Source organism: Diorhabda carinulata, chromosome 6, assembly GCF_026250575.1.
Source record: "Diorhabda carinulata isolate Delta chromosome 6, icDioCari1.1, whole genome shotgun sequence".
Lineage (NCBI taxonomy): Eukaryota > Metazoa > Arthropoda > Insecta > Coleoptera > Chrysomelidae > Diorhabda > Diorhabda carinulata.
Window position 1 is genome coordinate 8,825,280 of NC_079465.1, and position 26,896 is coordinate 8,852,175.

At 30.5% G+C, this 26,896-nt stretch overlaps 3 protein-coding genes across 6 annotated transcripts in view; 1 reads left to right on the plus strand and 2 right to left on the minus strand.

Moving 5' to 3' along the window:
- The window catches only part of LOC130896060 (chloride channel protein 2-like), a 56,998-nt gene extending 51,196 nt beyond the window's left edge, over nucleotides 1-5,802 (plus strand). For all 4 annotated transcript variants that reach the window (XM_057803847.1, XM_057803844.1, XM_057803843.1 and 1 more), the window contains exons 11-12: nucleotides 912-1,052; nucleotides 1,107-5,802. In XM_057803847.1, coding sequence (XP_057659830.1) covers nucleotides 912-1,052; nucleotides 1,107-1,520 — 555 coding nt within the window. In that variant the 3' untranslated portion in view covers nucleotides 1,521-5,802. The remainder of the gene's footprint in view (nucleotides 1-911; nucleotides 1,053-1,106) is intronic.
- A 3,098-nt stretch (nucleotides 5,803-8,900) lies between these two features.
- On the minus strand, nucleotides 8,901-21,156 carry LOC130895341 (zinc finger Y-chromosomal protein 1-like). Its single transcript, XM_057802575.1, has 4 exons — nucleotides 20,902-21,156; nucleotides 20,462-20,809; nucleotides 18,017-18,465; nucleotides 8,901-17,051 (listed from the first exon to the last, which is right to left on the minus strand). Exons 1-4 carry the CDS (start codon nucleotides 21,040-21,042, stop codon nucleotides 16,112-16,114), a joined length of 1,878 nt encoding a protein of 625 aa, XP_057658558.1. The 5' UTR covers nucleotides 21,043-21,156; the 3' UTR covers nucleotides 8,901-16,111.
- Nucleotides 21,157-25,211: 4,055 nt separating this feature from the next.
- LOC130895367 (sperm-associated antigen 6-like) overlaps nucleotides 25,212-26,896 on the minus strand; it is a 67,891-nt gene continuing 66,206 nt past the window's right edge. Inside the window, exon 8 of the mRNA XM_057802605.1 lies at nucleotides 25,212-25,432. Coding sequence (XP_057658588.1) covers nucleotides 25,292-25,432 — 141 coding nt within the window. The 3' untranslated portion in view covers nucleotides 25,212-25,291. The remainder of the gene's footprint in view (nucleotides 25,433-26,896) is intronic.

Here is a 26,896-nt window from a genome sequence, read left to right on the forward strand (position 1 = left end):
TAGGTGGATCCTATCAGAGCTAAAAAGCTTTTGTTAGAATACTGCTGCTAGAGAGGGACAGAACAATTTATTCCAAAATTTCTTGATCTGAATTAATTCAAAGTCTTCGACGTCATATTCTTCTAAAGGTATATAAATCAACATTCGACGCAGTATGAAAGTTATTGTATTTCATTAAATAATGCTCAGACTTCCGTTTTCGGAATTTATTATTTCAAAACTACAATATCCGAGAACGGTTTCACGAGAGAGTAGTTTGGTAGTCAATCTTCAGCTATGGTTATTATATTATTACTTTCTACCACTTTTCTGATGTCATCAATCAAAATAGATAAATCTGATAAATTAGTTTGAATCTTCTTATGAAAAAAACACAAAAACCCTTAAACAAACCGAAGAAAGTTACGCAAATGAAAAATTGTTTTGTCAGCCAATGAGGTCACGGCTACAGTGTTTTGGGATTTCAATGGTGCGAAAGCTGATTTGGTCAAACATTTAGCTTTTGCAAAAACAATTAGCTGAATTATGTTACGTTTTATTACCTTACCTTATGTTCTGTTGCCAAATTTCAAAAACAAAAAAATTGAAAACTCGCCTATGTTTGGAAAATAAAATATTTTCTATTTCTACGCTATAATACCAGAGACCGTAGCTAAAATTATTGAGTGTTAAATTGAAAGGGTAAATGGATCACTTTAAAATTTATGTTGAAAGTCGCTTTATCCACTTAGTACAGTCTTATTAAACATTTAAACGGATATTGATGCGGATGACAAGGACTTCATGTTTGCTTTAACACTACAGATGCGATAATCTAAATGAACTCATCCGAAATTACAACTGAATAAATACCGTTATTCGTCAGATTAGGTCAATACAAGAAATATTTTTAATTTGAATTTCTAATACAGGAAGCGAGAAACCAGATAATGCAGAAATGGGCACCAATAAAACGACCAACAACATTACCAGCTCCAAAATCTCCTCTTCCGGAAAGAAGATCGCCACTTCCATCAAGAAGAGGAGCTACATCATTATTAAATTTAGAAATAGTAAGTTTTTTCAGCAACCATATGAATTGAATATCAAAAATGTTTGTTTTATAGCCATCTATCCGAATAAGCGATCTTCCAGCCACGGATCAGAAAACATGGGAAGAAAATCAATTGAAACAACAAGTAGACTTCACAATGTGTCATATAGATCCCGCCCCGTTCCAGTTAGTCGAAAGGACGTCTCTGTTAAAAGTCCATTCGCTTTTTTCTCTGTTAGCCATCAACTTTGCATATGTTACTTCAATTGGTAAATTAATAGGTGTAGTAGGATTGAAAGAATTGAGATGTGCTATAGAAGATGCCAATAGTGGAAACCCACCTAAAAGAGCTGATAAATCTCTTAAATTTGACATTTCTGTACCGCCAACACCGACGCCATTAACTCCGGTGATTTCTGTAGTACCGCCAACAGATTCAGGAATTCATGGGACAAATATAGATAGAATCGATTATATCGATGCGTAGAATTTGATTCTCATAAATTAAGATAATGGATTAGAAAGAAAATATTTATAAATAAGTATATCCATTTGGATAAGAAGATTCGCTATATTATTTAGCTATAAATTAGGTATTTATAAAGATAATTACTACATAAGTACGGATTATATTATTAGGCAATAGTCTTGGATTTCCCATTAAGTAAGTTTTTAAATCCGATAAAACTTTAAAATGTGGAAAATAACAAAAAAATCAATTTAAAAAGAAAACGCTATCAAAAGCATTAACATTTGAAATTGATTGCAATTATATGACCCCAGCGGCATTCTAGACACCTAATTCTGGAATACTTTTTCGAGCATAGCTGGTATATGTTACGAAATACCGAAAAAAATTTCATTTCAGTAAGTCGATGGTTACAGTCGCTCTATGGCAACTCTTTAACCCTTTTTAAGCCACATCCATATTTGCAATTAAACAAATTCTGATTGTGATCCATTAACCGTGTCATAATGGCTGTAAAACAAGCCATTGGGCTTAAATTTTTGTAAATAATTTTCATTTTTTCTATTACTATAATTTTTTAGTCCTTAATTCGTTTTTAGGCAGTATATTGCAATGCAGCCATTCTTCTATTGACCTCCCTTTCTTTTCATTCCTTTTGATATTTTCACTCTCTTTCGATCCATTCTCTTCGGATAGCCCACTCTTTTCGATATTACTACTTCTGTTAGTGTTGATTCATTATAAAATGCTTATATTTTATTATTTGTACTTCTTATCTCTTGCCATAAAATCGTTTTCACATATATAACTTGTTTTGTGGCGTCTTATTCAGAACCCAAATTTCACTTCCATAGAGGTATGTCTTATTACTTTATTATATAGTTTTTCTTTTGTAGTTTTGTATACCTGCTTTGGTATAGCCCTCTTGTCCTCTACTCGTAGCTAATCTTCGTTACATTTGTCGATAATCAAGACACCTTAATACACGTAGTTTATTATTTTTCTTTTTTATTTATTTTTTCTGTGGTAAGGAATTTCTAGTTCCGACATTTTAGTTTTTATTTTTATGGAGTTATTGATTTTCATTTTTCTTTGGCTACAATAATTATTTATTGGTCTGCTATTACTATTAGATCTTTTTTTCCATTAGTTAAACTAAGTCAAAAATATAAATGTTTCGGCAGTTAATAGTATGCTCACTTTGAATGTACTCAACAAGAAATCAGATAGTAAGGTTCCTTACTTTCTGAAGAGCCTTCATATTAAACGATTTTGGTATAGTTCTACAGTACACCATGATAATTATTAGTTTACTTACTTAAACCTCTTAATTATACGAATCAAATGAAACATTAGTCTCAAAGTAGACTTCCCGCTGAAATGGATTAACTTTTTTCTTTCGATAATTATCTACAAGTAGGAGTGAATAGAAAAATCAAACGAATGTTTATGACAAACATTTGAAATCAATTATCTTATTATCTTCATCTGACTACAACCCCTAAATATTATTATGTTATCTTTGTCGTTCCTTGACGGATATACTTTGTGCAAGTTCTGAGACAAATTTTTATTTCTGTGTTCACATTTTAAGTCAGCAAATACAACAAACCTAATTTCTAAATGGTAATTTATTGGAAATCCGAAGAAGTCGTCTAAATATAAAGTTAATTCAAGACTTGTTAACAAAGAAACCTTCGTAAGTAATTCTGCTGGTAGTGATAGTTCAAAACATCCAAATTGGATCCAAAACCCAGTTCGAGCCTTATAACTTGATGTTATTTTCTGTAAATTTTCTTTATCAGTTTCCTCGGTATTTGGCTTTTTTACAGTCCCTAAACTAGATAGTGGATAAGGATTGAGGGGCACAGCATGTTTCAAATTAAAGCAGAAGGTACAAAGAAAAATAGTTTGAGAGCCCCTCAGCTGTAATGAAATTTAATTTTTCGTATCTTCCACCATATTTTTGTGGATGAACAACAACTATCCCTTGAATAAAAAAATATTTTTCCAGTAGAAAGTGTCCTTTCTAGTTGCCAAATAAAAGTGCTAATCATACAATTGTTAGCATTCATTCCATTTTAAATTACATAATTTATTTCTTTGTGATTGAACAATCTAAGATCATAATAAAGATCACATTAAGTTTCTGAAACACTTTATTTATACTATATTGTAATAGTAACTGATCGTGTAATGGTGGCAGTAAACAAAATGTCCAATATAACACAAAGGAGGAAAGTTTTTCATAATTGTAAAGATATAAGGTACACACTAATAAGGTGTACGTCTCTATCTATAATCTTCATTTTCCGAAATCATTCCATTATCGTGCAAAAAATTGATTTGGTAGCTAATTATTCACGTCAATTGTATACCAATATTATTTTATCAAAAACATTGATTAAACTGCAATAATATCCATATTTTCTAGAACTTCTTATTACTTTTTTGACCAATAGAATCAAAGAAAACACAAATTTGATTTTTTATGCCAAAAGTTTCATAAAATATTTTATCAAGGCATTGAATAATGAAATTGAGTAGTATTAGATGTATCATTTATGTACAGAGGAAACTCGATTATTTGGTTCCCAATTCGCTATTATCCGCAGTATTAACTGATATTAAAAATAACTTACCCATTTATCGGATGACAAAATTATTAAAGCATATTAAAGGAAATTGAGAGAAAAAGAAATGCTCTATTGTTAAAAAATTAGACAAAAGCTTGTAAAAACTTAAGAAACAAACATACAAGTAACTAAATAAAGACAAAAATTAAATGAAATCTTAATAAGCTCCGGGACGCAATCAAGCAGAATCTACCATTGATTAGCAATAGGCTATAAATTAAGGTCTCTCATTGGTTGTTGCTAATCGCTGGTACGTTTTGTACAAACATTGCTAATCGCGGGTAGATTTTGTCTCCCTGGAAATACTATGCGCACTATTGCCAATAGGAGGTAGGATTTGCCTTGAAGTTGCTAATCAGCGGTATGTTTTATCTAAACATGAGATAGCTTTATACAATTATTAATCACTCACATAAAATGAATCCGTTACACAGCATTGAAACGATTTTTGTCAAATGAACATAATCAACCCTTTTAGTGTTCATATTAAGTTATGATGCGTGTTTATGGGAACGAAGAAAAGTTCATTGTGATTGTTTCTTGAGGGAAACAGGAGAATTTTTAAGTGGGAGATGATATGTTTTAGGAATTATCCTCATAAAAGACAAATTTTGCTCGGTGGGCCTTTATAGCGTTAATTTATATTAGTGCCCGCCTTCACTCACCGTGCGTGTGTACGAAAGCCCTTGAAAAGCTTTTTATTAAGTATTTGAGAATATGAATTACGATTTTTTAAGCAATATTATGAGAAGAACATATGCTAAATCAGCCGAGTTTGGGTTAAACAAGGCGGCCACTCTCATATGGCCACAATATCTCCATCAAGCCATTGTATGTTCGTTCAACTTGACACGCCATCTATTAGTTCCGGTGTTAATCACCTCTATGGATGTTAATCACCTCATCAGCAAGCCTTGCAATTGTATTCAGAGTTGTAAGTAAGTAGAGTATAGGGCCTAGTACACTACCTTGTGGTACTCCTGCTTTTATTTCTGTTAGATGAGAAAATACTTCTTCCTGTTTTACTCTAATCTGTTCGATATATTTTAGTAGTTCTGAATATTGCCATGGCAGGAACTTAGCATGTTATTTAGGCCCTTATGTCAAAGATTATTAAAAGTCTGAGCCTCGTCTAGAAAAGCAGCAGATCACACTTTGTTTTCGTTCTTCCTTTTCGATTACGTCTGTAATTCTATGAACTTAATCGATGGTTGAGTGCTTTTCTCGAAAACCAAATTGATGGAATGATGTTCTTTTCATCTATTATATGTTTTAGCATCTTACTAACATCAAAATATTTGTACTGTCATTTCATGTAACTTGCATTATCCAGTTTTTGAGAAAAAATGTAAAACTTTTTGCTTCGAATTTTCTCTGATTAAAACATAACAAAAATTTCGAATAACTAACTATTTTGTATTGTATTTATTGTAAAAACTGTATAATATTAATCTAAAATAAAAACACATTAGTATATATTTTTCTTAAATAATGTTAATGATTATGCTTAAAATCGTTCATTCCATTGATTTAATATTTATTCTAAGCCTTTCAGCATTGTTAGAATTATCGGGAAGCCTAGTTGTTTAGCAGTAAAGCACAATAGTTGTGATATATCCAACATTAAGACATTTTTTAATTACCATTATAAAAATTTTGAAAAATGTTTTTTTTTATTCTCCTCACCTCTTTGTACTTGTAACAAACAAATTTATAAGAATAATCGACATAGTGGACAGCAGGAACGTTTGATTTTGAAGAATTTTAAAAAGAAACAAACTATTAGAGTAGGATAGTAAATTATTTTTTGAAAGTCATAACTAATTCAAAGAAACTATTAATATACAAATTCATTCGAAAATTATACATATAATATAAAACTGGTAAATTCATATCATTTCCACTTGCTACACTAGCGCTATTTTGGCGAGTCTTCGTATTATAATTTGCTGTATATATATATATATATATATATATATATATATATATATATATATATATATATATATATATATATATATATATATATATAAGATAATTTCTTAAATGAAAGGCAAACATTGCAATGGCAGCAGAATAGAGCTTCTTAGTTTTTTTAACAAGTTAAAAAACATTTTGATTGGTCCCTGGAAATTGGCCTGGTCAAAATAGCCATCCGTTTTCTGGATATTATACCTGGTTGCTTGATCTGATTTGACTTAAAATATCTATATCTCACCGCGACTGAATGAGGTTATTCGAAGAATTGCATAGTAGCAATTTGTATAACAAGGGAGGAAAGTGCTACTTTTCCTCTCGAGGAGCAGTAATCTTTCAAGGGAAGAAAAGGCATTTTACTCCCATATTATACATGTAATTTTTCTGCCTTCTTCAAATAGCAAGTCATTTTTAAATAATTTATGAATCTAAAATAAAAAATTTATGAAAGAACTAAAAGTAAGAAGTAAGTATAACTTACAGGTACGCTATTTTCATTCTTGCATCTCACATATTTTTAATTTTTGGTAATATGATTTATACTAATGTTGAACGTACAATTTTGAGTAGTTATTGTTTGAATACCTCTGAAAGCTAGAACTGGAACCAACGCAGTTTTCGTTATATTTTCATTAACAACATTATTATTCAGCTGGTATCCCCCTGAAGTTCTCATAATTGGCTGATTACAATCAATTTCATTAACATCATCGACTCTCATAATTTGGTTCGAAATTATGCGCTTTTTTCCAAAAGATTGCTGCACACATCCTTCAGCAATATTCGTAGACTCCCAACCTTCATGTTGCATGAACGCAAGAATGTTTTCTCCAGAATTTGTAAGTGAAATTGCTGAGGTTCTTCTGAAACTATGCCCGGTATAATTAATGGCACTAGGTCATGGGTCCACCCAGTTCATTGTCTATTTATCCAATAGACCGTACTGTCCGTTCTCTTACTCGTTCCTAGCGTATGAAGAGAAAGATCTACCATTACTGAAAATGCAGAACCCTTACATGGCGAGGATTCTTTAACAAATAAATATTATGACCAAGGAGAATCAATGCCAGTTAATAAAAATATACAAAAACAAAGTGAAGCTACACCCTTGAAGAAAATTTTAACAGAGCAAAATTCTCTTGGAGACAAGGCACTTAATGCTGCCATTCTGACTAGTACTCCTTACATGGATGAGCTGGAAAAGTCATTAGAGAAAAAAATACAAAAAGTTACGGTAAAAAATAGCTTTTAAAAAATACAAAAAAAAAGTAAAACAAGCAAACACACAAGCCAGTCCCTATAGAGAATGTGTTATAACTGCAAAAAGTGGGCTCATGATGCCGGGGTGGAAAATGAAGATAAGTATTTTATTAGTGTTTTGTGTTTAGCGTTGGACTGAATGTTTTTATTTTTGAAATTTATAAACAAATTATACCCTTACTTACCTTACTTTTTTTCTCGAATACGTGTTTTCTATATTGATGTTACGAAAAAGTTAGCAAAATGGTTTCACTAGGTCGGCCCTGTCCAGCTACTATGGAATTTTAAAAATTTGGCGAATTCGCGCGGACTCTTCAACATTTTTTATAAGTGGCGGATGCGCCTTTGATGTTTTCTTTTAGGACTTATTATTATTCACAGTATTTCTCTTAGATAATTTGTGGAAATGTCTATTTATTTATTTCTTTTGTTTCTTTTTGTTCTAGTTTTGTAGAATTTTATTTAAGCATATAAGTGATTTATGTAAACGCAGTTAGTTTAGTTTTGAATAAATAGTCGTAGTGAAAAGGACGAATTGGTGAAAATAATCGCAGATGAATTATTTAAGTGATATGATTATTAAAAGTTAAGTTTATTGTATAATGTGTGAATGAATAAAGAACTTAAGAGAGAGCTTTTATTAATTTACCCCACTAATAGAATGAGGGTGAATCATTACGAAAAACATTACATCGTGTTTCCATAATTTTTACTTATGATTGGACATGAAGATTTTGTTAATTTTTCTTGTTAAAATTAATAGAAAGTGTAAGTTGTGACACAATGATTATTGCCTATCCTATTTCACCGCTTTATAACTTACCATCTCCAAAATTAAAAAGAAAATTAATTGAGTTAGTATTATCGGTACACAGGTTATGTACTTGAATGAAGCAGTTTTTAAAATGACAATTTTCTCGTTTTTAGCACAAATTCAAAAACTATTCAATAGTTAATAATCCAATTTTCTACACTCCCCTAGTATTCTGATACTCCTTTTTAAAATTTCGACTACTTTCAGATTCCCCAATTTCATAAATGTCAAATTTAGGGAAATTGAATCGTCAAAACGTCCCAAGTTCTCTGTATATCAAATTTTATTTGGGTTTTCCCAGCCATGATTTTTTTGTATCTTATTGTTTCATCCGTCGTTTTTCTTTTTGGCATTGGTGCTCGACTTTATTCTGGAGACAGGATCTTTGAGATATTTGATTGTCTTTCTATATTGCTCAAATAACCATTTCATAGTCTTTCTCCGTAGCTTTTTGCGTTTTCAATATTTTGCTGACTTTTCTTCCATTTTTGTGACTATACCTCATTAATAACTACCCGGTTTCTAACATTATTTTTTCCCGAAAATTCGAATAAAAATCTGTTTTTGAAAAGGAAACAGTTGGATCATTTTTTTGTAACAATTAGGAATGTATCCAGGGTAAAAACAAGAAAGGAGCTTATTGTAATGTCGATTTTAAAGTCTCCATGAGAAATTGCAAAAAATTAAAAACGTGGTCTTAGAATGAAAAAATTCTATATTCCAGATAATAATTTATTTATAATCTAATAACAAAAATAAAGTATATATAAAACTTGTACAAAATAAACTCATATAAATAAGATTAGATAATTTTATATTACTATAACATACTCAATCCATATTTACAGATTATATTCATTAAAAAAACAAAATAATAATAGTAACATAACAAAATAAACAATTGAATAAACTGTTTACACTACCTAACCACCAACACTGTCTAACGCGCGTTTCTATAACCAAACTAAGTTCACCTTAAGTCTCCGAAGACGATAATTTGGTTATCGAAACGCGCATCAGACAGTGTAATTGTGAGTGGTGATGTAAAAAGTGTATTCAGTATGAATATCGCCAACGGTTCCAGTAATTTCAACTTAAAATAAATAATTGTCGATTTGAATGCTAGGTTCATTAGATATCCTTATATACCAGTGATTTTCAAAAAATCCTTCCAACTTTTCTGCTTCGAATTACCGAACACGTTTAATCAAATATTGGGGAAAAAATATCTTTTAAAACATAGATTAAAATTTGAGAAGAGCTGCGTAAAATTTGATAAAAAACTGCACATCTTAAGCCGTTGATTGGTACAGTTTTTCAGTGCCTTCAGAGGTATAAAGCTATGTTCTCGGTAAACATACATATGAGGAGTAAACATTCAAAAGGAACATTATACAAAATCAACATTTTTCGCTTCTAGATGGAGATACATACCTAAATTGCGTACTCTATCCACTCTAGTTTTTACAATGAGAAATCAGATGTAGGTGCAAAAAATTTTTATCCACACACGTATATTTTCCACTTTAGTGTTGTCTAAAACTTGTTTTCTAGCGGATTTAGTGAAATATACACCCCACAAAAATGATCGCATCACAGGTATTTTAGGATATTTTAAATACTTAATTTTAGTTTTTTGGGACAATCTGTATATGTATCTAATAGATATTTCTGGTTTCTTATCATGAGCAAAAAATATCACAATTTCTTACAAATTTTTTTGGAAGCAAAAATGCTCGAGTAAATCATTTCTGTCTTGGAGAATGCATTGAGATTGAGAACAAATTGTGTTATTGTATAGTGAAAAGTTAAATTTATTTTGTTATTAATGGATCAACGTCTAACAAGACATGTAACGAATGTAGAAGCCGCTAGAATCATCGCGCTTATACAAGATGGCCGCAGTCAAAGATACGTCGCCGGGGTAAATGGAACACCATATCCAGAGTTGTTATTCGCTACCAAGAAACAGGGCAGCTAACCAGAAGCCCCGGACAAGGCCGCGGAAGGGTAACTTCGGTAGTAGATGACCGTTATTTGAGGAATTTCTTTCGAGGATCGCACGGAGTTAGTACCAGTAAATGATGGAAGACTAAATGCTGACAGGTACATAATCAATATCCTAGAACCCCAAGTAGTGCTCTATATGCCTCATATCGGTGTCAACTTTGTGCTAATGCACCCTGAATTGGCCTGAACGTACAGAACAAATGTTCTTTTTAACATCTGGGAAAACATGCCGCGAGGATACGTCCAGAACCTGTTTAGAAGCCTTTCCAAGACGAATGGAAGCTGTAATTAGAGCGAGGGGCGGCAACACACGCTATTAGAAATTCATTGGATAATTTTAGTTTAAGCACCGTTAATTTTTTTGTATAGATGTTTTGTACAATTTTTTTGGTACTTTCTATGTTTTGGTAAAAAAAACTTTTTGTCCTCTGTAGATTAAACTCATATAAAATAAATGTTGCAAATGGGCTATCTATTGTTGTTTTAATTCGTAATAATAAAATTCGACAATCAGGCAACACATTTAAAATAATTAAAAAATAATGAGTGATGCGATCATTTTTGTGGGGTCATTATATTTATTTTTTAAGTGGCAAGTTATGGAATTTGAAGGAGTTGTAGTCAGTTCGCTCTACTTCCACATTATAAATTAAAAATTTATCCATTTTTCTTAATAATAGTTTAAAAAATTATTTATCTCATTTGAGATACTATCTTATCTTATATAACCCCTTTAATCATACTTGAAACAAATAAGTATTCCACCTGCTCATTACCACTTAAAACAAAAGCCCTATTTTTTCACTAAAGTAAAATTTGAATTTTTGCTCCTCGTATGTCTTTTACTGGAAATAAAACATAATTAACTTGAATACGCCCTATCCAATAGAATGAATTGCAAATTTTACACAGAAAAAATGCCTGAAGTGGCAGAGAAGCAAGCAAAATGCTAGAAGCTTGCTAATTTGAAAAAATCTAGTAACAAATATTTACCCACTAAATTAGACAAAAAAGTAAAAAAATATAATACCCAATGGCTATTGGGTTTTACATTTTTGAAATATATAAAAACTTTTTATGTATAACAATATTTTAATCCAACTAAATAATTTATTTCGAATGGCTTACAATTATTCATAAATGTTTATATCACACGATTTTTTTGAAAGTTGGAACTTTAATACGGCTTAGAAAGAAAAGATGATGAAAATCTGCTTTACCTATTTCTAAAAAACTTTGAATTAAAAACCTTTAAGAACAAAGAACTAAACTCCTCAAAACCATCACAGATACTGGAGTTGATCAGATCTCTAGAAATGAAAGACAAGCTGCAAGAGGTCACAATAAACCTTAAGGTTACAGTGTAATAAAAGCCCTATATTCCATGACCAATATTCTAGTTTTCTAAACAAATTTAACAGAAAAAACAAATAGACCTATATGTGCGAAAATTATATTCATTGTTTAATCAGAAACTATTTTAATAAAGAAAAAAGTATACTAAATTATGGGAATGTAGAAGCAAATTCAATATCTCAATAATTCAACAAGCGGTCACAAAATCATCCCCTCATTTTTGATACTTCTAGTGAATTGCAAAAAAGATATGATAAATCATGATATTAAACTGTTCAAGTCACAGTCTATGAAAAAGACACAAATACTACTAAAAAATGTAGGGCCACACTTACTAATCCCCTATTTAATAAACAAACAGATTATTGAGACCATGGAACAAAGATAGAATAGAGCAGCACTTATTGTTGAAACTTCCTAGTCAAAATACTATTTCAATCAAATAGTTATTATTCATCAAACAATGAAAATAAAAAATAATTGTTTCAATTAATTCTTTTGATATCAGAACCTTTTAATAGGAAAATGTTCATGTAAAAGAAAGAGTTCCAAAAGAAAGGGAAACCAAAAAAAATTCAACGCTCCTTAAGTTTTTTTCAGTAATTTATTCGAAAAATATTTTGTTTTAAGATAAACCTGTAGAAATACGAAGATCTAACCTGGAAGTCAGCACAGATACTCTCGGATTGGAAGGCTTTTGATGTCAGAAACAGCTCTGATAGAGGAGGCCAATAAACCTCAACGTTGCAATGTACTGTAACCCCTGAATAAATCTATCTGTCTAACTAATTAATAGTTTCATATCACTAGAAGATTATACATTTAAAAACAATTAGTTACTAATTCAATCCCCATATTGTGAATATCAAGAAAAATTTTATAATACAAAATAAGCTTGAACTAAATGGAGTTATAACCACTATGTTACATATAAAAATCTAAGAAAAGTGGAATAGATTAAGGACGTTTTGCTAACGTAGAAATAATTATAAAAGCAGCAAAAAGAAATTTAAACATTGAAACCTGCAATGGAAAAAGGGGCTTGAAAATTAGTAAAACTTAATACAAAATATTGGTAATAGAAAATGTTAATCAATACAGAAATTGAATAAAATTGAAAATACTTCAAAATCCATAAGGAGCGAGTAGAAAGGAAAAAATATGATAATAAGAGAAGAATACCAATAATGAACTTTATAGAGCAACCATAACTAAGCTTTTGAAGATATAATCAAAGAATTACAAAGTTAGAAGAATATATGAAGTAAAAATACAAATGAAAAGAGATCAAAAGACAAACATGGGTCAAATTCTACAAGACGAAGAGAAAGGAAGGGGGCGAAAACGTAAGTGAAAAACGGAAGGAAATGTTCATGTAAGACGATTAAATGTAAGCCTGACACCTTAAAGTATGTAATAAATAAATATAGTGGGCCACTCTGTATATTTACACTGACATTTGGTATCTAATACCACCTATATTTTTTGTTAAAACAAAGAAAAAATGCATACAAATCACATATCACAGAAAAATATTACAATAACTTTCCAAATAGTTAGTTTTAAAAATGACAGTTCTGGTTACTTTCAAAATTTTCAATAATTTTTCAGTTAATTAAATAACAATCAACTTTATCCATAAAAATAAAAAAAACTTTACAAACCAAATGATTTTTTATTGACAAATCATGATTGAAACGGAGATAACACGATTGCAGTCTGCAGTACCGCTAATAACAGATATATGCCCACGGTATATTAGAATTTATTTTTTTTTTTTTTTATTTTCATCTAATGATACTGTTTACTCGCACTCATACCATCACACACAATTACATTGTCTGAAAATAAACTGAAAATTAATTTGTTCTACATATTTATCCACCTTTTTATGCGGGAAAACCGATTTCTTAACGGTTCTCAAACTTTTTTTCGGGCTCCCTGGTAGCAATGTCTACCCTAGAGCTCAGTAGGAAAATTCGCATCCAATAACCTTATTGCATTGTCTGTTTAAAGTATTAATTCAACACATCATAAAACCCACTAAAAATATAAGAAGCATCTAGAAGTGTTGCATAAAAATTATGTAAATAAATCTCGTGTGAATTTTGTAAGGAAAAACTGAAATTATCCACAAAAACAAATGTTAAACTTCCATGAAGTTCTAATAATAAATGAGAATACTCTCTGGTATCAAACAAAGTTGGTTTACAACTTATCTAAATGTTGATACAGCTGCGTTGCAATCACATCAACAACGAATTCTTCGAAGGATCACTGAATCTTCAGTATCGCAAGACTAGGTGATAGTACAGACTTTTCCCAGGACTGGCCCCATTCAGTGCATACCTCTACAAATGAGAAGCATCCCAAGTACGACCAACAGCAGAGGATTGTCGAGGATCATTCACTCCACTTGTTTGTTCAGCAAACGGAGCATTTCTAGAAAAATTTTGCGCATTTTAAAGAGAACAGTAGCTACACCCACTGTAAAGTGGAGAAAGCTAGTTTCGCAAGTGTAGAATGGATCCGTATAAGTATTCAAAGCGCGATATTGAAGGCGGTCTCTCTTGGACTCACATTAAAGAGGTGTGCAGCATTTTCACTGCTTTTGAGCAGTGATATTTACATACTTTGCTGGGATATTTGTAATGCCATTTTAGGTGATATAAGGTTTTTATTTTAATATTTGCTTAAATAAAAATGCCCCCTAAAAGAAAACACAAGACATTGTCCATAAAACAAAAAAGTGAAATTATTGAAAGACTTAACAAGGGAGAAAGGAAAAAGTTGGCCGCTGAGTATGGGGTTGGAAGATCTACAATCTGTGACATAAAACAAAAAAATTCTAAAATCGACAGGTAAGATTAATTTTAAAACAATTTTAGTGCTGGTTTCTAAAAATTTCCATACGATCTGAAAATGAATTATATTCTTTTGAGCAGTCTAAACACATCATCAATTTGACTTGAAGACTTTTGACACATTTTACAAATTTAAATCAATTTTATGTCAGATTGTCAAGAATAATGATTGATTAACACTCTATGGCCACTAAACATCTGACCAATATTTTATTATAAAATATAATACTAAGATATTAGTTGCCCTAAAATATACTGCTCAAAGATGTGTAAAGTAAGCGAAAATTACAAATTATTTCAGAAATTAATACATACCATATTCTTACTTTTTTATACATATATTTTCCAATGTTACTTATTCGTCATTAGTGTTTTTTTGCGTTTCATAATAAAGATTTTGATAAAAAACAAGTGCTTCGGTTTTTATTAGTTCGAATTATCGAGTCTGCACCATTTACATTTATAAAAAAATTCCTTTTCCAATTGTTTGCTATATAACTGACTCCAGTAATGATTTCCAAATGATTTGTTACATTTAATTCTATAATGTATAAATTGTGTTGCTAGGTAAATCTATGGAGTTAAAGTCCTTGCCGCTAAATTATTTGGACGAAAATTAAAAAGCATAACATCAAAATCCATGAGCTCTGCAATAAGAACAATTTTGCCAATAATGAAATTCATAAAAATTAGGAGGCAGTAGTTAACTCTGAAAAAATCAGACAACTGAAATCAAGCTCATGTTCTTTTGTTCTATGCATGAAAATATGGGTACTAAACATCAATATTCACCATTTTATGCTTCATCGAGATAATTGTCACACAGTATAGGGGTCAAATTTATCTTTGAATGAGAGAAATGTAAATAGAGATATTTTTGAGGGACAAGGGTAACAAACATTCAACAGATTTCTTAAATTCAAGTTCTCTTATTTTTTTGGAAAAATTAATTTGTCTGTTTTCAGCTATAAGAAAAAGACATAAAGATAACAGATTTGAGAAGATATACTCTGTAAGAAAACATAATTTTAACAAAAGAAATTGAAAGAAAACAGTTCTGAAATGTTTCCCTATTGAAAGATAATCACAATGCTATACTTTTAAGTATGTCTTAACACATACTAGTATAACCATATTGTTAGTCCTTTGAAATGTATTTTTTTTTTCATCAGTATCATTTTACTTTCAATTTATACTTCAATTCCCTAATCATCTAAATGTATCCTCCATGGTAAATTTAATAAGTATGTAAGACAAATCTATTCAAATTTACCTGTCAGACTGTGTAAATGTGAGTAATAGTAGACATGTGAACCTAACCAGTTCCAAAAATTCCAACTCGGTTCAATTTTTAGTTGTGAATTTGCCAAATGAATATCTACAACTGCAATTCCGACCATAAACGTGTTATGACATTATCCCAATTTTTTTCATTAAACAAAATTTAACTGTAAAAAAATTTGTATCTGATTAAGAATATCAACACACCACAAATTACCTATGTGTAATTAGCGTGAAAAATATCCAGTTCACGCACATTACACTCTTGTCAATGGTGAAGTTACAAGGTAACACTTGGTCTATTGCTTCAAATAATCAAATAAAATACATAAATGATTAAAGTACTCGACGCAATCTTCTAAAAGCCCTCTGATTATTTCTAGCTTATACAGCATAAAAAATCTATCCTTTCTAACTAGTTTCAATTATCCCTTGACTATCTATTAAGCTGCCTAATCCATCTGTACCGAACAAATTATGATGTTCCATAAATTGTGTAATCTCTGGATTATCAAATACTCCATTCTCCATAAACTCATCCACCAGAGGATGATTTATCAACTCTTGATTTTCAACCATCTCTTGGCTTTCAGCATGTTCATCTGTTAATTGATGAGCAACCATTGGTTGTTCTTCATTATTAATGTCCATACTAGCTCGTAATGCCCTAATTTCTTTAACAAGCTCATAAACAGTAATATCACTTTTACAATCGGCGACTTCGATACCAACACTATCGTGATTTTTTTTTATGTGTGATTTTAAAGGGTAAGGAGATACATTTGAATAAGAACAAGAAGGGCATTGTAACAGTTTAGGACTATGAGTAAATACATGTTTCCTATAGTTACTACGGTCTTTACATTGATAGGAACAAAATTCACAGTTAAATGTCGATAGCACAGTCTCTTCATGTTTCAGCATGTGTCTATTGAAGTTGTACTCTGAACTGATCACCATGTCACAAATATTACAAGTAAACGATCGTGGGCGGTTATTAGAATTGCCTTGTTCGTGATTCTTGCGAATGTGACGCCGCAAACAAGCCTTATCGGTGCTTCTGTATGTACAAAATTCGCAAACAAACCACACTGCCCTAGTATGCATAGTGTTAATGTGTTTGCTAAGCGCATATCCTCGGTTCGTGATGTGCGGACAGTGAGGACATTTGTGCACATGTTTGGAAGTCATTTTACCAGTCTTACATTTTCTTTTGTGTTCTTCAAATAGAGATACTGATGTAGTTAGATACATACAACTACAATTGTAGATCTTAGTGATCTGATTAGGTATCGTTTCTCCATTTTCTGAATTGTGTTCAGGGTTCATTGGATCTTCTTTTCGTGATTTTCTAAAAAATAAAAATATTTTCAAACACTAAAAAACGAACAATAATCAGAACTAAAAGAAATGAAAGAATAATGTTATTGTATTGTAACAAAATTAGCCTTCCAAAAAAATTATTATAGATTAATAAAAATACATATCAAAAATTGAACAAAATATTCGATACTCAGTTTAATATTTAAATCAGAATACCAGATTTCTAATTGCCTCCTGTTCAAAGGTGGGGACAGTAAGGCTCTGGCCTATAATCTCTTTTCCATGTAAAAAGCAAGCACAAGAGGGTAAACCCTATTACACTTGAGTAGTTCGAGTGGTTCGAGTGACAATATGGCTGTGGATATTAATCTTGAACTTCTGTAGGTTGTGGTGTTTGGGAAAAACATGCCTTGGTAGCTGATTCCACAAGCTTGTACTTCCCCAAAGAAAGGAATCTTGATAAATTGACTTTCTGAGTGTCTGCAAGCAAACTCGGTGTTCATGATCCACGTCTGCCTGTCGAGTAGATCTTGCTATAGGTGGAATTACGTTGGACAGCTCTGAAGAGCATCTGCCATAATAGTATCGGCAAAACAGAGTCAGGTCAACGACCTTTCTTCTGTGCTCTAAGCTGTCCAACTTCCTTGGGACAGCATTTGGAAATTATGAAAGGAAAAGAGAGTTTGTGTTATATTGTGTTTAAAATGGATTCCCATTCTCTATGGCTTCATGATGCCAAAAACTAAAATATACCTTGTTTTATAACACATTTTAGAACCTTTTGCTTTTGAGAAAACAGATAAGAATTCAGTGATACAGATTAAAATGAGAAAGGAGAAAAATACTATGATTCTATTGATGATAAACTTATATGGATAGTTCAAATGAATATAATCTTCCTTTAACATCAATTCTAGAACTATTATATTATAGAATATTAATATTTCGTGACTTATCCTGACAAAAATAAAAAAAGATAAACTATATACTTACATTGTATCTTTTTCTGTATCTCCCTCGGTTACAGTACTATGAGAATTGTGATTAGATATAGATGATTTCTCTGTATCTTCTTTAATAGGTAAAATAAGTTTACTTCTTGGTATTCTCACTATCAACCTTGCCTTACTCTCAATGGGATGAATATAAAGTTCATTTTTGGTCTTTTTATTATTGTTTTTGTAAACTCTAACTACTTTATTACCATTACTTTCTTTGTTCATTGCACTATTAGTGGTAGCCTTATTAGAAGCACTTTCCATTGAGTTATTTGAAGAAGCTAGATTATTATTAATTGGAATGAGTACATGTGGCTTGTTAGACATTCTTTGGTCATATTCCAAACTCTTAACTACTTCAGGAGGGGCCAAATCTGTGGATGGTGTTCTTATAATTTGTGGTAAATTCCCTTCATCTGTTACACAAATATTAGGAGAAGGTACCTGTTAACATATTTTTAGTAGTTAGTTATAAAAATAGAGATAACACAAACACATAGAATAATTAGAAAATTTTCAACACAAATAAAAATATACAGAAGTAGAAAATGAGAAGTAGAAGCAATTAAGTTCCAATGCGGATAAAACAAAATACTAGACACAGGGAGATTATACTACATAAACAAGTATAATGGGAAACACATAAAATGCGGAGGGAATGACAAAATAATCTAATAGTAGCTATAATTACACAAATTGAAAAATCTACACAAAAATTATAGAATAAATACTAAAACACTGTTTGGAGCTAAACATAGAACTACAGGCAGCTTTTAGTCAGAAAATGATTTGCACATAAGTAATAAGAAGTCCAACAGAAAGAAGAATAGAAAAGGGGAAAGAGATAAGTGTTTATTATTTGAACTGAGCCTTTAATAAGGTCGTTAGAAATAAATATGTGTACAACAGGAATTGAAAATATCTAGATCAATACAGGTAGTAAGCTCAAATAAAATAGTTATGGAACAAGTATAAATTAAAGCAAAAACATTAGGGACAGTCTAAAACCATTACTGTTCCTCTAATCATTATGGACAAGATAGATAAAGAACACAAAACCCCAATGTAAACACATGAGAACTATTCATTGGATAAAACAGAGATGGCCAAGCTGCTGGCCGCATGCAGCCTTTAGATAATTTTACAGCTTACGAAATTTATCAAACATGTACAAAAAAAAGTTATTTCTCTGCCAAAAAATACTATGGAATGCCAGCACAACAGGGAATCTGTATTATTAACATAGTTATCACAACAAAAATAATAATTCTGATCTAATCTGAAAAAAACATATTATACGAGTAGATACTAATTTAAGCAAATTATATAGTTAAAGATTTTAACTTCAAAAATCACAGCAAACAAACATATTATGACTGATTCACCATGTTTTAATTTAAATTATTGTATAATAAGAATTAATTCTGTTTATAATTTTTAATCCAAATTTTTTTATTAATACTAATATAATTTTATATGTGACTTGCACATATGTGACTGTGTGTAATATATATATATATATATATATATATATATATATATATATATATATATATATATATATATATATAAATATTAACTTTTGTTTTGGCCCTCATTAATAGAGAGAAAGAGTAATGTGAGAAGACAGGAACAGAAATAGCTAACCACTCGAATAAATCAACAAACATTTACAATTCATTGAATAAAACAATACCAGGATACAAAAAATATAGATATAGATGTGATAAGACAATATAAAGAATAAAATAGAATCAATCATAGATAGGGTTCACACCAGCAATGAAAATTTAGTGATCCAAAAGGACCACCTAAGTTATGATTTAGTGGTCCAAAAATATAATTTTTATAATATATAATATTTTGGGCGACGTCGATGTGTATGATTTTGGCGACATTTCTTGATGATTTGGCGACAATTGTCACTATGTCGCCATGCTAGCGTGAACCCTAGAATAGAAAATATGAACAATAAATAGCTGAATGGGTGTATAAAAAGATTAGCAAGTAAATAATGGAGACTAAATGAAGGAACTGGAAGCAAAAGAGGTTAAAATTTTGAAGGATTTGAGAAAGATAGCAAAATACAGAAGTCAATGGAAGCAATGGATACAAGATGGACTGGAACCCTCATCTGACGCCTGTAAAGGTAAAAAGAAGCATAATACTATTTGTCTTCAGGTTTAAAGCATATATGTCCTTATTCTTATATACTGTAAAGTTTATGCAAATACAGAAGTAAAAGATGAAACACTCTTATAACAATTTCAAGCAATTTAGCTTGATTCACTTATTAAAAACCCTAATCTACAGATTTCATTAGTTTTCTTAAATATGTAGATGAAAATTAGTATAACTATCTTTTTTCACTTACCAAAGACTATTATCTCACAAGTGTATTTCAATACATCTTTTAATTAGTCAATATATAATAACATACCTGTTGGAAATTAGAAACTGGTACTGGTATGCTTGTAAGGGTCTGACCTCCTTCAATAAGCTGTAATGGAGGTGGTGGTGGTCTAGGATTCTGTAGAGCAATTGCCAATTTACTCTTCTCTATATGATTTCTCATTTCTGCTTGTTGCTTGTGAATCTTATTAATTCCAACTAAATCTCGAACAACTGAACCAAGATTTATTGGATTTTGATCAGACAAATTGTACCTTTGCATATAGGTGCGAATAATATTTTCCGTATTGATGCACCTTTCTTTAAAATTATGAACTTGAATCAAAGTTTGTATGCAGGGAAAGCAGACAATGGGGTTAGAAGATACATATATATCCTAAAAATGTATCAACATATTAATTTGCACTTTTACAATAATATAAATATTGAATATACTTAAACAATGATTTCAGATTGATAAAATCTTACCAATTCAGGGACACAGCACATCAACATATCCCGCAAATTTCCTGTTGCATCGTCAACGTATCCAAAACTTTGAGTTGAGTGTTCGACAATTTTCAAACAAGCTCTACATACAAACTGATTTTCGTAAATCATTTCCTCCATAATTAGGAATAAATAAATTAAACGTAAAGAAACATAAATTAATAAATATTTTGAAAAATATTAAAAAGTTTTTTTTTGTTTTCGTACTAGTTAACCTAAACCTATGTAATACTGACAGATACATTTCATTTTTACTATCTCTTCGTTAAGAAGTGGTCTGTTTAATGGTTTGTATACTGTAACGGTCACAACATATCAATATTAAATAAAGATGTTTCCTGAATTTGTAGGAAGATCACAAGTTTTGTTTGCTGAATCAAATCACGGATATAATTATTATATATTGCAAAATAATTCTGACATATCCGTTTGTTGTGGACGGTAAGGTAGTATGCAAAAAGACCATGCTGTTACGATGAGAAGATGAGAATGGGACAAAACTGTCAATAATACATAAATATTTACACAGATAAATCTGATACTAATAAGAAAATAGTTATGAAATTCATGATGTGTGGTTTTTTTAAACACAAGAATTCACGTGACACTTTCATGAATAATTTCAACTGATAATTTGAATGTGTATTTTATATAAGGCATGTACCTATATTTTGACTTATATGAGAGTATTTCCGACACCTCTTAGAACAAAACTGTAATCAAATACTAAAAAGTAAAATGGAAATAATTTCTAGTACATATAATGCATGTAGTGCAATACCCTGCGACCCAAAGTATTTATTTGCCCTCTTGTCCCTCTGTGACACTAGGGATACTCAGTAGTTATTGCTGATCTATTAATTCCACTCCTCAGAAAATTCAGAATGTGGGATGGTTTTAGCTAACAAAGATTTTCATTTTCTATTTCATATACCTAGGTAGAGTTTTCTACATTGCACCCTCTACTAAGCCTAATATCTTCGGGTACCCATTGAGGTGGCAATGTCCCAAAAAAACTCCTTTAAGTTGTTACATTCAATAGAATTTCTTTGGTTATAGTTTCTCGAGAGTACTTTTGCCTGTCTCAGCCCCTCTAAATTATTCCACTTACTGATTTTTTATGTACGTCCTTTTCTTGTTTTTTATTTAATGTATTTGTAACCTATTTTACAGAATGTAACGGCCATATGAAGGACTAATTCATCCCTACTTTAGCAAGTCTGTTTGTGATATCGTTTCCTTCAACTCCAATGTGTTCGGGAACCTATTGGAGAATTTTTAATATAATTCTGAAAACTGTTTCCATAGTAAGAGAAAATAAAATTTTCAAGAAATAATGTTGATCAGCTTATTAGTATTATTTAGGTTTAAAATGCAGTATAGATAGTTAATATTAGAAAATATTTTATGGAGTTGATCTAAACTCTTTTGTCTTTGCTTTTGCACAATAATATTTCAAGTAATTTTAATTTACAGAAATGAATCCACCCAATCTATAAGTTTCATAGAAAATTAATCTTTTTTTCATTTTATGCATCGTTTTTATAATTGAATACGAGGGTTGCTACGCAAGTTTTGAGATAGACAAATAAAAACAAATATTTATAATTGCATATGGCTTTATTGTTTTCTAAAATATTTTCTAGTGAGATACATACTCTTTTACATGGGTTTGAATCAATTGCTGAAACATTTTTTCCATTCTAATTGAGATACTTCTAAAACATGTGCTTTGGACGCATTAACCTCTTCTTCATCCTGTAGCAAAGTGTGACCATGTTTGAAGTAGAGTAGTATCAATTATTTGAAATGTGAAAGGAATTTTGCTTATGGATTTGTAAAAAACAAGAGTCCCCTTGTAATATTTTATAGCAATGTAAAAAAGACTTGGTTAACAAAAAATCATGAAGCTATCATAAATGGAAAGTACTTAATTCCATAACATCAATTTGGATCAAGAGAAAAATATTCAACTATAGATCAAGTTCACAGGATATCTACTATTATTGAGAAAACCTTTTGAAGAAAATAATGTTAGCTCTATTTTCTCTTTTGACACAATTTGGCATGAAGGAGTCAAATATAAAATGAGTAGACTACTGCCAAAGCAGTTTCATAATTAGTAAATTACACAATTTATGTGTGCTAATAATATTCATTTCATTGAATATCACAATACTTGTCAACCAATTGTTCATTTGTTCATAGTACTTTTCCACATCAATTGAGGTATCCTCAAAACAAATATTTATTTACTTGTTCATGTATTTCCTAATTTTTGCAAATCATCTTCATCTTATCTGGGAGTGACTCTTAAATAATATGGTTTACATTTTTATATTGTACATACTATCTTCTTTTGGTTTCATATTCAAAGGCATCTGTAACATTTCTTTTATCTTGGTGGTTTGTTTATTTCATAAATGGTTCATGGATTTTTCATTAGTATCAATCTCCAGTCAATAGTGAGAGGCCTTTCATATTTTACTGTTATTTGATACATATTTTAACTTACCATTCCCTTCCGTGTCAGCCTAACTCTTCTCGTATTTTCAGCTGTGTAATTATTTTCGTTTGATTAAATTATTTTTATTGTACACAATACACCAATACTCACAATTACACACTTTCTCAAGTCAGACAGTGTAATTGTGAGTGTTGGTGTAGTGGTAGTATAAACAGTGTGTTGTTCACCAATGGATCTAGAAATTCCAAGTTAAATTTTTTTTTCAAGTATCCGCTATAAAATAATAACCCCGTAGTTACTAGACTAAAAGCTTTTAAGGTGACCTTCCTCACAATGGCATTGTTTATGCCCTTGTTTGTGTCATATTTATGTTTTTAATCATTTGTTTTCTGAATTGTTGCGTTACCATACTTTGTATATGCTCGAAGATTGTTGCAACATACTTAAAAAGTGTAAATTTATTTACCTTCATATTCACACCATAATCAGGCCAATCTTAGTGTATAAATACATATATTAAGGCTACTGTAAATAGCTCTGGTTGGTAATAAAAACTTTTAAGGTCCATAATTGTACATTGTTCAATGTAAAGATATAGGTAATTCTAATTTATTCTCTGCTCTATTAGTGTTTTAATTGTGAACATATAGTCAGAGGTATTACAGACTTTTCTGATGAAGTTCCATGGTTCTGTTGTCTGGTGTATTTGTTAGAGTAAAAGTAATAAATTCGGTGAATTTGGTAAAATTTAAATTTACCGGTTAGTTTATAAAATCCCTAACTCGTAATGGGGAATGTGATAAAAGTGATTTCAGAAGTATATAGTTCTAATTTCGTTGCATGTAGACCCTTTCGTAAAAAATAAACATTGAATAATAGCTAGTATGGTTGAACATTTTAATTCCAAATTACTTGATATTATGGATACCAAGAAAATGAAACAATGTTTAGGTTAGGTAGTAACTACACAAAAAAATTGTACTCTTTTCTACTGACCCAACAAACATGGTTCGTTGATTAAAATCTGATGTTAAATTTGATCATCCATCAGTGTTGAAAATGATGTTATAGTTATAAAAGGCGTAGCTTCTGGCATGAAATTTACTTCAGTTATATTTTATGATGCTGTTTAAGATATGTATTACTTTTACAGATATAAAGTAATGTATTACTATAAATTTGAAGACTTGTTGAAAAAATCCGATTTAAATAAAAACAATCACGAACACTGCTAAGTAATGTCATGATATTTATCACATTCCATATTACGAGTTTGGTTTTTTATGAACTAACCGGTAAATTTGATGAATATAAAATAATTTATCATAGTTACCAAATTCAATGGTGATTATGTGAAATCAACGGTAATTTTATGTAATCATCGATTTATCATTTTTACTGTAACATTTCTACATCTAGCTAGTGGGCAACGTGGTGAACCTGTGAAATATTTTATTGATTAATCATAGAATTGAGATTGTTCGTAATGTGAATAGTCCTCTCTAATCCACTTTTCAAATATGATATCACTATCATTTTATTTAGGAACTGTTTCTTCCTGATAAAAACTTTGATTACTTATGAAACTTATTAAATGTAACTGATGACCATGCGATTTGATTTTTGTTATTTAGAAGTTTCAATTTCATATTATTCTTTTCCAATAGTTATACAAAAAATTTCATTTAAGATAATTTTCTTTATATTTGTATGGATACCTTTTTTAGTATATAACTCTTGGAAAGAACGCTCATCATTTATTAATCTGTATTTCAACAATTATATTTCGTACTATTAACTCCTTAGCAGTAAATAGTGAAAATAAACTCATCATCTTTATATATTTTGTAATCTAATTTTCAGAAAGTACAAAAAGCCGGACCATGTAAAAAACACATAATTTTATTCAGGGAAATTTTTCATATCATCTTCTTCATCTGTTGAATTTTGATCTACCATATGAAGCATATCTGTTTGTGCTTCATTCTCATTTTGATTGTTTTCTCTTAAAACTGTCATCATTTGAGGTGAATACTGTTCGACCTAAAACATTAAATATTACCTAATTTAATATCAATCAAATTTCTATTGAAGATAGTTTGGATACAGCTTTTAAAATCCCAATGTCCAAGTAAAAACCATTTATATAAATTGTGATAAATTTTTACAGCAACAAATAATTACGCTGCGTTTATTTCAACTAATATGACTGTAACATTTATGTGCTGAGACAAGCAGTGGCAGGTCTTCTCAGTATGCTAATATAGCCACTTCAGGAAAATTGTGTTGTGTCCAGAAACATTGATCTTTAACAACGTATTTACATCAAGTTTTGTTTGCAATTCAAAACAAAGGGCTGAACTTTGTCTGTAAACAATTATGCGTGAAAAAATTTGCAAAATATGGACGTGGAAGTTAGTCAGTTAGTGATTGAGTCACCGTAACATTTGCAAAACCACGTGTGAAGAAGTAACTTATAAATGTATTCAATAAATTATTTTTCCATTCTCATAAGTAATAATTAATAAATAATAATAAAGCCCCCAAATTCCTTCGCTTCGATCCAGCTTCTATGTTAGCTGTTCGTACAGCCGTACACCAATTATGTTCTAAATATTTTTGAATACATTAACTGTAAGAGGAGTTGTCTATTACTATACGGCTTAAAAGTTTCTATAATGTTCTAGAATTATTCCAAGAGCATATATAAGACAGGAGCTCTCGCTAGAGCAGATAGTTGAATATTGAAAATACGGTAAACAAGTGACGTCTTAGTGCAGTGTTAGTTATTACTATAGTGTTGTAATCAGTGTAGTATGTGGTGTAAAAAAGTTTTAAGTGTGAAATTAACTTGTACAATTTTATCCACGGAACCTTTACGACGAAAACGTTAAAAGATTGTCTGCTTCCTTTACATTTGGACTTTGTTTAAATCCAGGCAAAAGTTTATGCCAACGCCATTTGAACAATTATTTCCCAGCAGTATCCAGATCTCTGATTCCATATAAAATATCGTATGACCACCTATTATCTTAGGAACAAGTATCTATCGCCTTTCTTCCAATTTTGTGTCAAATAGTATGTTTTTAAATTGAAAATCATCCACTAATTCATGAGTTGTAATATATAGTGTTATTTTGGTCATAACATTCAAGCGCACGACGCCGTTTATGTCGGCTTCTATAAAAAATTGAAAAATATACGGAGTCATATCCCAATTATATTAAAAAGCGAAGGAAATCACTACTGTTGAATAAATTTCACCCGTATAAAATCAAAATTCTTCAACAGCTTTTTAACGACGATTTTAGCGGAACGATTGAATTTTGTAAAATAACGTCTGCTTATATTATTAAAAACCATGATATATTGCAGAATATTCACTTTACTGATGAGTGCAGGCTTCTTCTCAATGGAGATAGATCTTATTCCCTTTTAACAAGATGGAGCTCTATTACATCCCTATTTCTCATTTTTGTACAGTAGCAGATGGATTGGTCGAAGAGG